At 57.3% G+C, this 13,499-nt stretch overlaps 4 protein-coding genes across 4 annotated transcripts; 2 read left to right on the forward strand and 2 right to left on the reverse strand.

The window, feature by feature from the left end:
- Nucleotides 1–491: 491 nt before the first annotated feature.
- DICSQDRAFT_109693 (FAD-linked oxidoreductase) lies at nt 492–2,826 on the forward strand (the record flags this gene model as incomplete). Its single annotated transcript, XM_007368410.1, has 8 exons — nt 492–908; nt 967–1,242; nt 1,294–1,556; nt 1,617–1,626; nt 1,683–1,837; nt 1,894–2,351; nt 2,443–2,537; nt 2,668–2,826. The coding sequence occupies 8 exons, from the start codon at nt 492–494 to the stop codon at nt 2,788–2,790; spliced, it is 1,797 nt and encodes a 598-aa protein (XP_007368472.1). The 3' UTR covers nt 2,791–2,826.
- A 7-nt stretch (nt 2,827–2,833) lies between these two features.
- On the reverse strand, nt 2,834–6,038 carry DICSQDRAFT_182334 (general amidase; the record flags this gene model as incomplete). Its single annotated transcript, XM_007368411.1, has 11 exons — nt 2,834–3,205; nt 3,296–3,438; nt 3,494–3,645; nt 3,720–3,890; nt 4,112–4,158; nt 4,324–4,700; nt 4,831–4,973; nt 5,053–5,165; nt 5,228–5,387; nt 5,458–5,727; nt 6,033–6,038. 11 exons carry the CDS (start codon nt 6,036–6,038, stop codon nt 3,078–3,080), a joined length of 1,710 nt encoding a protein of 569 aa, XP_007368473.1. The 3' UTR covers nt 2,834–3,077.
- Nucleotides 6,039–6,829: 791 nt separating this feature from the next.
- Nucleotides 6,830–9,688, forward strand: DICSQDRAFT_66370 (uncharacterized protein; the record flags this gene model as incomplete). The annotated part of the gene is made up of 3 exons (XM_007368412.1): nt 6,830–8,852; nt 8,907–9,206; nt 9,252–9,688. 3 exons carry the CDS (start codon nt 6,830–6,832, stop codon nt 9,686–9,688), a joined length of 2,760 nt encoding a protein of 919 aa, XP_007368474.1.
- A 923-nt stretch (nt 9,689–10,611) lies between these two features.
- DICSQDRAFT_109700 (ubiquitin binding protein) lies at nt 10,612–13,240 on the reverse strand. Its single transcript, XM_007368413.1, has 6 exons — nt 13,152–13,240; nt 12,930–13,096; nt 12,657–12,876; nt 12,333–12,600; nt 11,675–12,276; nt 10,612–11,618 (listed from the first exon to the last, which is right to left on the reverse strand). The coding sequence occupies exons 1-6, from the start codon at nt 13,207–13,209 to the stop codon at nt 10,774–10,776; spliced, it is 2,160 nt and encodes a 719-aa protein (XP_007368475.1). The 5' UTR covers nt 13,210–13,240; the 3' UTR covers nt 10,612–10,773.
- Between the last annotated feature and the right edge of the window lie 259 nt (nt 13,241–13,499).

Below are 13,499 nucleotides of genomic sequence, written 5' to 3' on the forward strand. Positions count from 1 at the left end.
AGAGGTCAGTTGCGTGACATCAACGCACTTCTATGAATCGCTACTACTATGTGCCATGATCTCGAGACAATGTGGCCCTTGTATTCCAACGTTGCTGCAATTTATCGTCTAACTTTGTCAAAGCTGCCGTGTGCTGTTGTGTTCACGCCTACGGATGTCCCGGACTTGGTATCAGCCGCGGGCCGATCGCCCGTTCTATGGGTCACTATCGCGAATGTCCGATCGAAACTTCACCAAGCAGAAAAGCAAGGACATCCGTTCCGTCGGCTGATATGGACATGTTCCGGGTGCCTCGAGCAGCGACTCAACGTGTATTCTGTCGGTATCTATCGGGCGGGGCCGTCGTCTCCGGTGCGTGTTCACTGTTCCTTGTACGTACATGCAATGTGCCTCATGATCATTTTCCCCCAGTACGCTGCCGAGCACGCAGATTGCTCATGTCTACATCGTGCCGCTGTATTAGCTGAACGTATCTCTTGTCTTCTCCCATGATGGTGTTCTCCCTCGTAGGTAGGCATTTGCCAAGGTGTCGTATCGGACCCGCCTTTCGGCGGTCGAGATTGTTATCTACGGCACCACCGTCTCAAGAATCTCAACTTCTGAGCTCCCGCCGATTGATAACGGTCGGTTTAGCTTCAAGTGGGCTGGTGGGAGCGACGCTATTCGTTCAGGATGCTCGTGCGGGAGCTCAGGAATTGCGAGAACTGACCGAAAAGAACCCGGTTGCAACAGCACGCGACAAGCCATCGTCGTCTCTCGCCACCCTCATCAGGACTTACATCGTTTACTCCTTCTGCTCTATTCCTCCGCTTGTGGATTGGTCTCCTACCATACTGGAAACGTTGTCCTCCGTCCCGGGACTCAGGCAAATTACAGAAGCTGTGGTCCGCGCTACCTTTTTCAAACAAGTAAGTAGTACTACCGCCTGCACTAGTTGTAACTACGCCTAATCAATGAGTGATTCAGTTTGTAGGAGGAGACACAGCAGAGGCCGTCATCCCGCTTATCGACGAGCTCCGGGCACAGAATACTGGATGCTTATTCGCCTATAGCGTCGAAGTTGATCAGGCAGAGGCGGGCTCCGGAGGCGAACAGTCTCAGTCTGAAACTAACAAGACGGCGTCCACTGTACACAAACAGATCGTCAGCGAAACGTTGCACTGCATCGATGTGGCCGCGGACTATGAGGATAAGCACACGATAGGCTCGACCGGGAGGCGCACCTGGGTAGCCATCAAGCTGGTGAAGTATCCCGTGAGCTTCCGTCCGTCGGTGATTGACATAGGATGACAGAGCGCTATGGTCGCGGATGCAGAGTCTCTGCGAAGATTGTCTCAGTATCTCGTGAATACTCGGCCTCGGATCGCCGAACCCCCCGTTGCATTTCCTGGCTGCCCGCTCCCCACCGATCTGGATGTGCTCTCGTCGCCATCTCTTCCTGGTCCCCTAACGCGAGCTGACATAGCCAATCTGCGGGAACTTCGCGAAGACCTTGTCAGGATATGCACAAGAGCACAGGAGCGTGGTATTCGCCTCATTTTCGATGCTGAGTATAGGTACGATTACTTGCTATGCGTCATGAACTTAAGGCTAAAGGGTGACTCGCGGAACACCAGTTGGTACGAGGTGGGTCATTGCCAAGCCATCGCGGTCGGTGAAGCTTATTAAGTGATGCCAATTAGCCCGCGATAGATGCATTCACTCTAGACATGATGCGATATTTCAACAAGCTCCCTTCCCTACCAAAGTCATCGTGGTTTGGATCTCCCGGGAAGGTGGAGACGTCTGCGGGCGTGCAACCCCTCATATACGCTACATACCAAGCTTATCTCCGCCGGTAAGTATGATCAATATTGACAAACGCCACGCCAGATTGACATCTTGGGTGTTTAGCACCCCAGAGTACCTCGTCCAGAGCATCGCTGCAGCCCGCGAGGGTGGATATTCGCTCGGGGTGAAGCTTGTCCGCGGCGCATACCACCCGCACGAGATCGCCGCGCATCCTGCAACAGCAGCTTCCGCTGACAAGTCCGCGATCCCCCCAGGATTCGGCGCGTCATACTCTCCCTCTATATCCCCAGACCCCGTTCCGCCTGTGTGGACGGAGAAGTCGGAAACCGATGCTCGGTACAATGCGTGCGTGCGTGCGCTCATCGCGGCAGTCCGCGCGGACGTAGAGGCGAGAACGCGGACACCGACGATTGGTGTGTTGTTCGGTACACACAACTGGGAGAGCGCGAACCTCGTGGTGGATGAGCTTGTGAGACAGCGTTTGGGCTCTGTCGATGCAAATGGCGTCGTGGCGATTGAGGACGCTGTCGCGGAACGGGTAACCATGGGACAGCTGTTTGGTGCGTGGCGGCCCTACGTCGGCGTGCATGCGCATAGAAAAGTCGTATACGATAGCGAACTGATCACATGGGGGCTTGCTTCTGTGGCTAGGCATGACGGCAGTATTGACGGATTACCTCGCGAACCGTGTGCAATCCTCATCGCCGTTCGTCATCAAGTACATTCCGTATGGACAGCTTTCGGAGGTACGTTCTCCTTTATAATGTTTATGTGTTGCCTCGCTATTCTTGTAAAAAGCCAGTCACTGCCCCTTGGAACACTGAGTCGCCAGGCACAGAGATCGCTAACATATAGTTCTACCGTTCGTATTTGTAGGTGATGCCGTACCTGAGCCGAAGGGCGATCGAGAATAAGTCGGTGCTTGGGAACGGCGCCGCGATCGAGGAGCGCAGACGGGCTGCGGCGGAGATCGCTGCGAGGATCTTTACGTTCACCTAGGCCGGGTCAGGGGAGACAGCATGGGTGAAGGTTGAGTGGAGTGGGCAATGTGATAGTGGGCAATGTGATGATACAGATTCATTCGGATCGTGCAGTCTAGAGCCTGTCATATATACATACATCCTACGGTAGAGACTGGGAATGTCGATACACCGAGGGCGCCGCAGCATGTATCCTGATGACCTCACTGTACCTGGAAGGCTGAACGAGAGTGTGTCGTCACCATCCAAGCTGGCAGTATTACTGCTGCCGGTACGAAGTGATGCACTCGATAGTGAGGTGACTTCTTATTTTCTCTTGCATGCTTCCAGCGCCTCGACTACTACCTCCGTCATAGCTATCACGCCCTCTTCCTCTTGGGTCCGGCCGATAAGCTGCAGGCCAATCGGCAGGCCGTCAAACAGCTCCGGGTCGTCTGAAATCCGGTCTATTCAACCCGAACGTCCTCACGAAAAGGAGTGGGGACGCGAGGTACTCTACAATTAGAGCTGGGGAAGGGACTCACACATCTTATACACCGCTTCGTCCTCGTGGTTCCTGAACTCGTGCGGAGGCGCAGGATGGTCCACAGTCTTATCGACGGCGGTAACGGAGAAGACGGACGCGGTGTAGTCGAGGTAGTTGCACAAGGCTGTGTAGAAGTCGTCTCTGTAAACCATCACATCAGAACAGGGATATAAAGAAAGAACACAAGAAGACGGACGAGTTACAGCCGTGGGGACATGCGGGGTAACCAACGGCCGGGCTTATGATCGCGTCAATCGGCCGCCCCGTCCCCGTGCGCGACACCGTGGCCTCCCAATGGTCGAGATGGGATTTGCGGAGCGCACGTTTCTCCCTGTGTAGCTGCCATAGCTGTTCACGTCATGAAAGTGTCAGTGTCAGATTGGTCGCAACGGCTGGAAGATATGCGGAAGGTGAATACACGCCTCATACGCGGAGAGATGCCTGGTCTCGCCCAGGATTGACTTTGCCAGGGGCTCGTCGAGCGCGTACTTATGCGCGTCCGTCGTCTGGCTCATCGTCTGGATGAGCGGCTCGCCGGAGAGCGCGCAATCGGTGTGGTAGTCGTGGCCGTCGTCCGCGTTGAGGATGCTCACCTGTCGGATCAATCGCAGCGCATCGCCACACAGGGTCGAGGGCGAGTCAGTACGGGCGTATTCTGTGAAGAATGGGCTGATGAAGGGGAGAAGGGGCCAATGGAAACAGAAGGAAAGGCCGCAATGGAAGGAAGAAGGAGTGGGGATACGGCGGGCGGGAATAGCGCAGCGCACAAATGGGGGAGTATGGGAAGATGGGAGGTAAGGACGATGATACGAACGCCGTTCCTGTAGATCTCCAGGTGCCGGTGGTTTTCCCAGTCAATCACTGTTTAACCCGCGGGCGCGCGGGAGAAGGATGCAGTCAGCGTACTGATACGCATGCGCTGACGTTGGACGGCATTGTCGCAGAAACTTGAGCAATTCCGCAGCGAACATATGCCCTCGAACCCTGCATGGTGCCAGACGAGTCTACACGAACAAACGCACGCACCGGTATGCCCCGCTGCCTCTAACGCCTTCTTGGTCATGTCGAGCGCGCGAAAGAGCGGGGGATGCGGCTTAATGACCCCGTTGTCCCACATGAGCGCAAAACACATCTTGGCTCCGCGCCCGCCGTGGTCGCCCAGCGCGTATTCACGCTCTGACCATTCCTTGCGAATGCAGAGGGGGTCTTTGCGCCACGGGCGGGCGTCGATGATAGCTTTGACGAATATCTTGACGCCGGAGAGGGAGTTGGCCATTGGGCCGAGCACGGACGAGACGCTCTCCTGGCCCTCTTGGGAGTTCACGGCATTACAGTACGGCAGGCGCTCATACGACGGGCGGATGGTGTACAGGCCGCAGAACGCGCTCGGGATACGGAGAGACCTGGGAAAATATGTGGAGTTGAGATGGAGGGGCGACGTGGCCCGGGGGCGGTCCGCAGCCAATGACGAGGGGGACACTGAGTGTTAGAGGGGGTCTGGAGGCCGTGTGTTTGCGAAACGGTGGGACGCACCCGCCGATGTCGGTGCCTACGCCTAGAGGACTGCCTCGCATTGCGAGGAGCGCGCCTTCGCCGCCCGAGGAGCCGCCAGGGGTCATGTAGCGGTTGTAGGGGTTGGTCGTCCGGCCGAAGACGTGGTTAAAGGTCTCGCCCCACTGTGAAACGTCCGATCTCGATCAGTAACGCGGTCCGAGGTTTCTTGGCACGGATTGTGGGAGGATTGGGGTGACTGACTTGGAGCGTTTGTGGGACGTTTGTGCGCACGAAAGGGACGGCGCCGCAGTCGTAGAGGATCTCGACCAGGACGCTGTCGAACTGGGAGATGCGACCTATCCAGCCTGCATAGCCTACGGGGATATGGGTGAGCCGCAATTGCTTCTGGAAGATGTCTGCAATGAGGCTGGTATACCCATGATGGTCTCCATGCCTTTGAGGCAGAATTGGTCCTTAAGCGAGATTGGCAAGCCGTGCAAGGGACCGATGGGCTTTCCGTGGGTCTTGAGATAGTCGTCGACTTCTTGTGCACGAGCGAGCGCTCGGTCAACAAAAATCTCGGTTAAGCAGTTGGTCTAGAAGAGTGGCGGCCAGCCTGCGACGTCAGAAGTGGGTACTGTACGGCAGACAGCGTGGAGAACACACGAGTTGTTGTGCGATGATGGCACGCTTGTAAAACGCGGTGGTGACCTCGACCGAGGTCCACTGGCATGTGCGAAGCTTCACGAGAATGGTGTCGACGTCGACCGTATCAGTGATCTCGAGTTCGCGCGGGGTTAGCAGGCCGCAGGTTCTGGGGACGTCAAGCACGTTGCGGCGCTGGTCTGGTGGAGGATTGATTGTCCATGCATTTGGGATCGCGTTTAGCTGCTGCTGTTTACGCGCCGCGCACAGTGCCTTCCAATGTTTATCGGACTGAGGCATGATCGAGGGGCGATGTGAGTGCTTGCAAGCGGGAACCTGCTTGAGATGTCGACAAGGGTCTGAGGCAAGCTCACTTGGAAGCGGACGCGATCGGGATCTGGTGAGAGATAAGATAAGATGCGGCTACTATTCCCCGCAGATTGCAAGCAGATCTCAGATGCGCTTCTCGCGGCACTCCACGTCCACACGTCTGGGTCGTCATCGCCTGCCAAGTACTTTGGGCCCGCCGCTGAGTGCTCGGTGTCTGCTGCCTGCCAGTATTTGCATTCTCATGTCAAGTGGATAGGACGTTGTACCTGCATGTACAATAGCCAGTGTACTCATAACAAAAGTGCCTGCCGTGGCAGTCACTGTTGGGATCACAAGGGAAGCATCAAGGCTTAGTGCAGAAGGTCGTGATCGTTCGCTGTCGGGACACCGCGAGCGGCTGCGGCCGGGCAGTCTGCAGTGTATTCTTGTCTTCGGGAGGATTGTCCCGGCCAGGTGGCTACTGCGCGCCCTCCTGGGCCTCCTCTCCCTGCCTGGCGCTGGAGCATCGTCGACGAGCACACGATGATCACACAGTGCGAGGGATCTGCATGGCCTGTGCGAGGACACACAGCAGCCTCTGTGAGCTGATGGTTGCGGACCTTGAGCTGCGCACGCGGGAGATGAGTTGTGAATCAGGAAATATCGGATGTTTGTCGCTGTTTGTCTGGCGTGGCACCGGCTGGGGAGATGCGATTGCACGGCGCCTGTCCTCGTCGTCGTCGTTGTCGTTGCCGTTGACGTTGCCCCCACCGTTGGCCAGCCTGTTCACTCCTCCGAACGGGCTCCAGCGACCCCCTCAAGCCCCGCCTCTCATCTTTCTTCATTCTTTTCCTTTTTCCCTCCTTAAAACGTTCGCCTGGACTTTCTGTGCGTGAGCTTGATGCTGCTCTGACCGTATCTAACCCTTGTCTTTCGCCGTTGTCATCCCCGTCGCCCTCTGCAACCCCTTACACGACACCCTCCCCACTCTCCACGCATAGTCAAGTTCAAGCTTCTTCCGCTCGACGCGTAGTCCATGGCCGTTCTTGCCCCTCAAGACTGGCATCCACCTAGAGATCATATCATGGACGCGCCCTCCCCAAACGCCATCAACCCATCCGTACCCCGTCAGCGCTCCTCGCCCGCGAACGAACATTCTCTCGCTCAGTCCCCCATGTCTCAACAGCAGCCATACCCGTATCCCGTCCAGCAGCAGCAGGCGGCTTGGGCCCCGCCTCCCCAGCAGTTCTACCCTCAGTTCTATCAAAACCCCCATCAGCAGCCGTACCCGATGCATGGCCATCCTGGCCATCCTCCGCAGGGACAGATGCCTTACTACGATCCTGCCAACGCCCAGCTCGCTCAGTGGGCGTACCAGCAGATGATGTTTAACGCACAGCAGCAGGCGCATCAAATGTCCCAGATGAACGGCATGAACAGTCAACGAGGGCGCAACGGTGGGAACCCAAATCCCGACTACTTTGCACAGAGCCCTATGTCTGGCTTCAGCCCGTTCCCCAGTGGCACGCCGCCTCCTCCCCATCCCTCCCAGCTGCCGATGGGCTACTCTCCTACTCCTTCCGAGCAGGGTTCCCAGTATGCAGGCTACCATCCCTACCGCCGCCCACAGCGTCAAGGTTCGTCCAACCATGATCCCGACTGGCGTTCCGGATCACAGCATTCCGGACCGTTCAAGCCTCCTTACGCACACGCAGACGCAGCTGGCTCCTCGACTTCGGTCAATTCTGGCTCTTCTCAATCTGGTAGTCAACGGCAACGCACAAATAGCAACCAGGGCCCGAGCGCTGGTGGCAGCGGTTCTGCGCCCTCCCCAGCACACTCACATTCCAAACAGGCTAGTAGCAGATCCAACACCTCTGGTTCAACGCCCCCGCCTGCCACCAACGGTGCTGCACCGCCTCCCCGTGTTCACCAACGCACCGGTTCGTCCTCATCCAACGCATCTGCCAGGCTCGCTGCACCCTCCACCACTCCGACGTCATCAAACGCTGCCCCAGTCAACCTGCGAAAACCGTCTCCGTTGTCCCAAGGCACGTTTACGGCGGCCGAGAAACGCATGTCACGAGACGACAGTGATCTGGCTGCGATGCTCGAGACCTCGGGTGGACCTCGGAGTAGCGGTCTGAAAGGGCGGCTACGACGGGCGCTCTCCCTGAATGCCAACGCGACGCTGCACGAGGAGGCCGACGAGGATGTGACGACCAGGCTTAATACTCCTCGCCCAAGCCAGTCCAGCATCGGCTCGAGCGCGACGCTTGCCATGGATGACGGTGACTCGACGGCCACGGTTCAGAAAAAGAAGTCGCGGTCGTTGTTCAACAACAAGTTCAATCGCTCGACGGACAACATCTCCCTTTCGTCGACGATGTCGTCCGCCTCGATGGTCATCAGGAAGCTCGGTTCGATCGGGAAGCTTGCGCGGCGGAACTCGCTCGCGGGCATCACGTCCCTGTTTAAGGACAAGAAGGACAAGGACGAGGAGGAGGGCGCCACGGGAAAGAAGGACAAAGACAAGAAGAAGAAGAAGGGCGAGAAGGCGGCCGCTGCTGACCCCAGTGTCTCCCATGTCACCGCTGAGCTTGACCGTTCTGACTGGACCTCGAGCCCGGACATGGCTGGCCTGAGTCCCGCTGCACGTCTCGCGCGGCAGCACACGCTCAAGACCAACGCCGAGGCGGCTGCAAAGGCCAAGGCTGAGGCTGAGGCCCGGGCCGCCGCGCAGGCTCAGGGTGCGAACTTGCCGACCACTTGGGAGAAGAACACGACGAACAGACAGGGCGAGAACTCCCCCGCCAAGATCGGGAGCTCGTCGAAGGTTGGTGAAAACGGGATGCGCGTCGTCGTCGAGCATGATGATTCGGACAGCGGGAGTGACGGTGGGCATGATAATCATGCTCAGAGCTATAACATCGAGGGCTGGGAGGATGACGAAGACTGGGGCGAGGCACATGAGGACGAGGATGTTACTATCAGGCAGGCGTTGGACAACGCGAGTTTGGAGGAGGATGAGGACATGGAGCCTTGGGCTATCAACGTCCGCCGGAGTATCGAGCGGACGCGTAAGCCGGCGAAGGGCATCCTGAAGAGTGCGTGCATTGTCCTTGTAGAATGTCCCTTCTGATTGGTCTCGATTCACACAGAACCCGCAGACGGGACGGACTACACCCAGGACGCCTACCTCCCGCCGAACCCGTCGTTCACGAGGACACGGTCGAACTCGTACGACTCGGCCCCGCCCTCAACAGAGCTGCCGCCGCTCGGTCACCTCCCGGCATCGGACCCTGCGCAGATCGATGGGCTGCACAAATCTCATGGATCGGCCAACGGACACTCTCCGCAGACTTCGACCACCTTCCTTCCTCCTTTGTCGTTCGACTCGAAAGGATTGGCACTAGAGTCCCCGACGAAGGAAGGTCCGGCCGAGCCCGCCTCCGTGTCGGGTCCTTCATCCTCGGAGAAGGAAAAGGAGAAGGAGAAGGACAAAGAGAAGGGTACACTGTTCACCCACCCGAACTCTTCCGCTCCAGCGCTGTCAACCATATCCTCGGCCAACCCTCCCACACTCACACATCGCTCCGCCACGGCGCCTGCGAAGCGTCTGGCGTTCGCATCGAATCTGTCCGTGTACGACACCTTCCCGGCAACAGTGTACGACAGGCGTAGCGAGCCCGCGACGTGGAGCAGGTTAACGCCGGCGCTGGCGCAGCGTATCAAGGAAGAGCTTAACTCGTATAAGATGGAGGAGATGGAGGTGCACGCCGCTAGTCGTGTCCAGTACGTCTCTCTATCCTTTTTACGCGGTGATCGTTGCTCATGCCTTCATGCTGCCGCAGTACACAATTCTTTGTATGACGCGGCGGACGTGATTTGGTCGTTCTCGTCTCGTGTCGCTTTAATCTTTTGCTGTCCATCTTACGCTTGACAACGTTCTTAGTCACAGTCCTAGTCGGAGCACCCGTACTTTTCCATGTTTGTTCCCGGCCCCCCATCCCCATTTTCCCCTCCGCTTCTTCTCCCGTTCATTATCGTTTATTTTCAAATCCCTACCCCCACCCAGCCCCGGTTCCGTTTCATCTCTACATATTCGTGCACGACCCTCGGCTATTTTGGATCAAACATCCGTGGTCTTTGATCTCATCCAAGTTATAGTATACCCCTCAGGCCTCAATCCTCACGTGTAATACTATGACGCACGTCGCCCGGTCATTACAGTACACAGATGTACGCTGCGTCGTACGTCGCCGATCTGCATCTCATTATCACACGCTCGCTCACCACACATTGTCAGTCTCCTTGCATTTGATCGGTATCGGTATCTGTCGAGTATAGCGGTACATGGACGGACCTTCTGGGAGAAAGTCTTTGCTGCCGCAGGCTCCCTCGTATCTCGACTACACATCGATGTCGAGTTCCATAGCCCACTAGTATTTGCGCAGTCGCCCTGCCCGCTGCCGCTGTCGTGTCTATTACTAGTAACTACATTGCATGCTTCCATACGGCTCGTTCTCCTTCCCCATTTCCCATCTCGTGCTCGCCCTTCTCGCACCACGCGCCTCGTACACGATTACAACCACTACTACAATCTCATCCCGGCTAAAACCCAACTGCTCCGACCGCTTCGGTCGTTCTGGCTTCTGATTCTTCTGGTCCTTGGCGTGTTATCTTATTGGTGTAGGTGGCGGTTTCGAGCGAGACACGCGCTTAAGGTATTGCGTAGCTAGCTGGTCAACGTCTTACTTTCTCAGTGGCCGCTTCTATGCGTTGGCTTGGTGTGCTTGTGCGTACGTGATTAATGTTAAGAGACGAGTCGACTGCGCAGACGACATTTTGAACTTCGAGGGGTGTGGAGTTAATATTGTCATACAAGCCATAGTCTAACATACGAGTCCATCCATAAGATTACAAGCCTGGGTCCTATCAATACGCATCCGCCGTCTCGAGCCGAGTCGCTCGATGAGCCTCTTCTCCCGCACCGCGCGCAGCATGCGACATGGGCTCACTGACGGCTCACAAGTCGATGAGCAGCGCCTCCTTGCGCTCCGGCTCTGGCGGGCCCGTAGCGTAGTACGCCTGCGGCTGGGGCGGCGTGTTCGGCACCTGAGGGAAGCTCGGCAGGGGTACGGACATCTGCTGGAGGTACTGCAGCTGCGAGGGCGCGTGCGACGAGACCGTGTTTGCGCGAGCGAGGCCGTTGACGTTGGGAGCGGCAGGTTGTTGGGCTGGAGGCGCCGGGGCGCGGTAGCCGCTCACGGTGTTGTGCCGGGAGAGCGGGGGGGCCTGGGGTTGCTGCTGCTGCTGTGAGGCATATTGAGGATGCGACGAGGCGGTCGAAGGTTGTGGAGGTGCAGACGCAGCTTGGGGTGCTTGTGGGACGGGCTGGTACGTAGCCGGGGCAGGGGTAGGAGGGGCGCCGTACTGCTGCACGGAGACAGGTGGTGGTGAGACGGCAGAGAATGGTAAGCCTTCCTGACCGTAGCGAGATTGAATGACCGGAGAACCAGGAGAGAGGATAGGTGCGGTGGCGGCCTGGTACATCTGCTGTGGGGGATGTTCGCTGGCTGGGGACGTGATGTAGGCGCCAGAGGGCTGGGAGACAGGTGCGAGTGTCGGGGAGAAGTATGACTGGGCTGGTACTGGCGTTGAAGGTACCTGCTGGGGTGCCTGCTGCCACTGTTCGTACGCGCCGTTGATGGGCTGATACTGCGTGGAGTAGCCCGACGGGGGAGACTGCTGTTGAGGTACGGTAGAAGGGCCAGCTGTTCTCCATTGAGGACGCTCGAGCTGCTCCGTGAGCAATTTGTCGTAGAGTCTGACGGCTTGTGAGAGCTTCTCATGCATCTCGACGAGCATCTCTATACCAGCTGATCAGTCGCTCAGCAGATCATGGCGGCGAAGTTGAAAGACGCACGCTCTTTACGACTGGTATCGTTCAAGCTCATTGCAAGCTTGGGCCTCAGCGCGTTTGCCTTGTCGTACAGCTCTGTTACCGCGGGATATCTAGACAAGTCCCTTCCCCCCTGAGCCTGGACTTGCTCCACCGTTTGATTGAACGTCAAGATGGCGTCCGTTTCCAGCACCTCTAGGTCGTAATTGGGTATAGTAGGTAATCGTGGCTTCGGCGTTGCGCTCGAAGGAGGATACGACTGAGCATATCTGGGAGTGACTTGCTGTTCCGCCATGAACCTCTCTGACGCGTCAATCACAATCGGTGCGCTAGGCTTAGGCGCGTTTGCCTCGCGCAAGCTAGCCTCGATGGCAGCCTTAAGGTCCGGATCATCCTCTTCTTCTCGAGAGTATGACGAGGATGCGTAAGAGCGCGTAGAATTGTCAACCAGCGGTGGCTCAGACGTTTGCCAGGATGAAGGGGAAGGGACGTAGCCAGGGCGACGACCACCAGCCGCGCCAACTTCTTCGAGAGATAGCTGAATCGCACGTTGCAGTTCAGAGTCATATAGGTCGCGAGCGGAGCGGTGTCGCGAGGTCGAGACGCTTTGGGATGATCTGTGGGTCCTGTGGACAGCCATTGTCAAGATAGGAAGGTAGAACAGATTTCATTTCGGACATACTTGTGGGCCTTCTTGTGAAGCTTGTTGTAACACGTATCACACACTCGAACCTCCTGCGTGATGCCGAAGTGTGGCAAGGGCATAGACTTGGACGAACATGCTTGGTCAAAGACCTGGCCGCAGTTGCGACAATGGTGCTTGCGGTTTGTAAACGTGAAAGGTGTCCGACAGCGAAGGCAAACGTCCGAATCAATCCATTCGGGCGCTGTCTGGGTGTCCACCATTGCTGATGCAGTGACAGCGGGATCACGGGGAGGAAAGTTGAAGCCTGAGAGGACAGGCTGCGTTACGACACCAGCTCTGTTGTCACTCTGCGACACTTACCTTCGCGCTGGAGTGTCTTATACACCTCGCCCACGTAACTCAAACTTGGCTTGCCCTCGAACGCGGTCGCCCAGTCCTGCACGTAGCGGAGGATCTTGTTCTTGACGTCATGATTCAGAGTGGGCATCTTGAGTATCGAGACGAGGTTATCCATGAACTCCCTGGAGGCGATCTCCGCAAGGAAGGGGTCGCCGCCATTCTTGACACAGACGTCGGTCAACTGAAATGTGTATGAGCAAGGCTGAGTAACGACTGCGCGCTTGGTACACGTACGCTGAGTGCGAGTAACTGGACGTTGGGGTTCTTGTGGCCAAGTCGCCGCTTGAGGGCGCGCATAGCATCCTTAGGCTGGACGGACTTGGAACGGATCTGGTCGCATATCTCAAGGTTGAGGGCGATATCTTCTGAACCGCTTGGCAGCAACTCGGAGGTTGCCTTGTCTGGAGATCGAGGCGAGTTGAATGGACCGCCACAACGGGATTGTAGGAGACATACCAATGGCATCGTCAAGCTGAGAGGTTCCCCAAAGTAACGAACTGAGATATGAAGTCATTGTGAATTGGAAGCAACCAGGTGGTCGTCGGTTTGTGAGGGAGCGGCGCCTGGCTGAGACGGCCAAGGCTGCGGGGGTAGCGCGTGACGGCGACTGTGACTGCTTTGTCACTGAGTCGCGGTTCCGGCGTCGTGAGCGTTGGCTGAGTCCACCTGCTCCTTGTCCTCGACCACGTCGACGACGTTGGTCTCCCCCCATCCTCCGTCCTTCTACTTCTCTCTCTCGCCGTCTTCTATACCTGGGGGTCTCTTTTTGCTCTGCTGACACCTTCTGCGTGCTCTTCCCGTCTC

This window comes from Dichomitus squalens, assembly GCF_000275845.1.
Source record: "Dichomitus squalens LYAD-421 SS1 unplaced genomic scaffold DICSQscaffold_35, whole genome shotgun sequence".
NCBI classification, from domain to species: domain Eukaryota; kingdom Fungi; phylum Basidiomycota; class Agaricomycetes; order Polyporales; family Polyporaceae; genus Dichomitus; species Dichomitus squalens.

Bases quoted from the DNA above. Each gene is read 5' to 3' on its own strand.
- DICSQDRAFT_109700 (XM_007368413.1), bottom strand. From the start codon at position 13,209: ATGACTTCATATCTCAGTTCGTTACTTTGGGGAACCTCTCAGCTTGAC. The intron at 12,877-12,929 runs GTACGTGTACCA...TACACATTTCAG, and splicing joins TCCAGTTACTCGCACTCAGC to TTGACCGACGTCTGTGTCAA. The intron at 12,601-12,656 runs GTAAGTGTCGCA...CTGTCCTCTCAG, and splicing joins TAAGACACTCCAGCGCGAAG to GCTTCAACTTTCCTCCCCGT.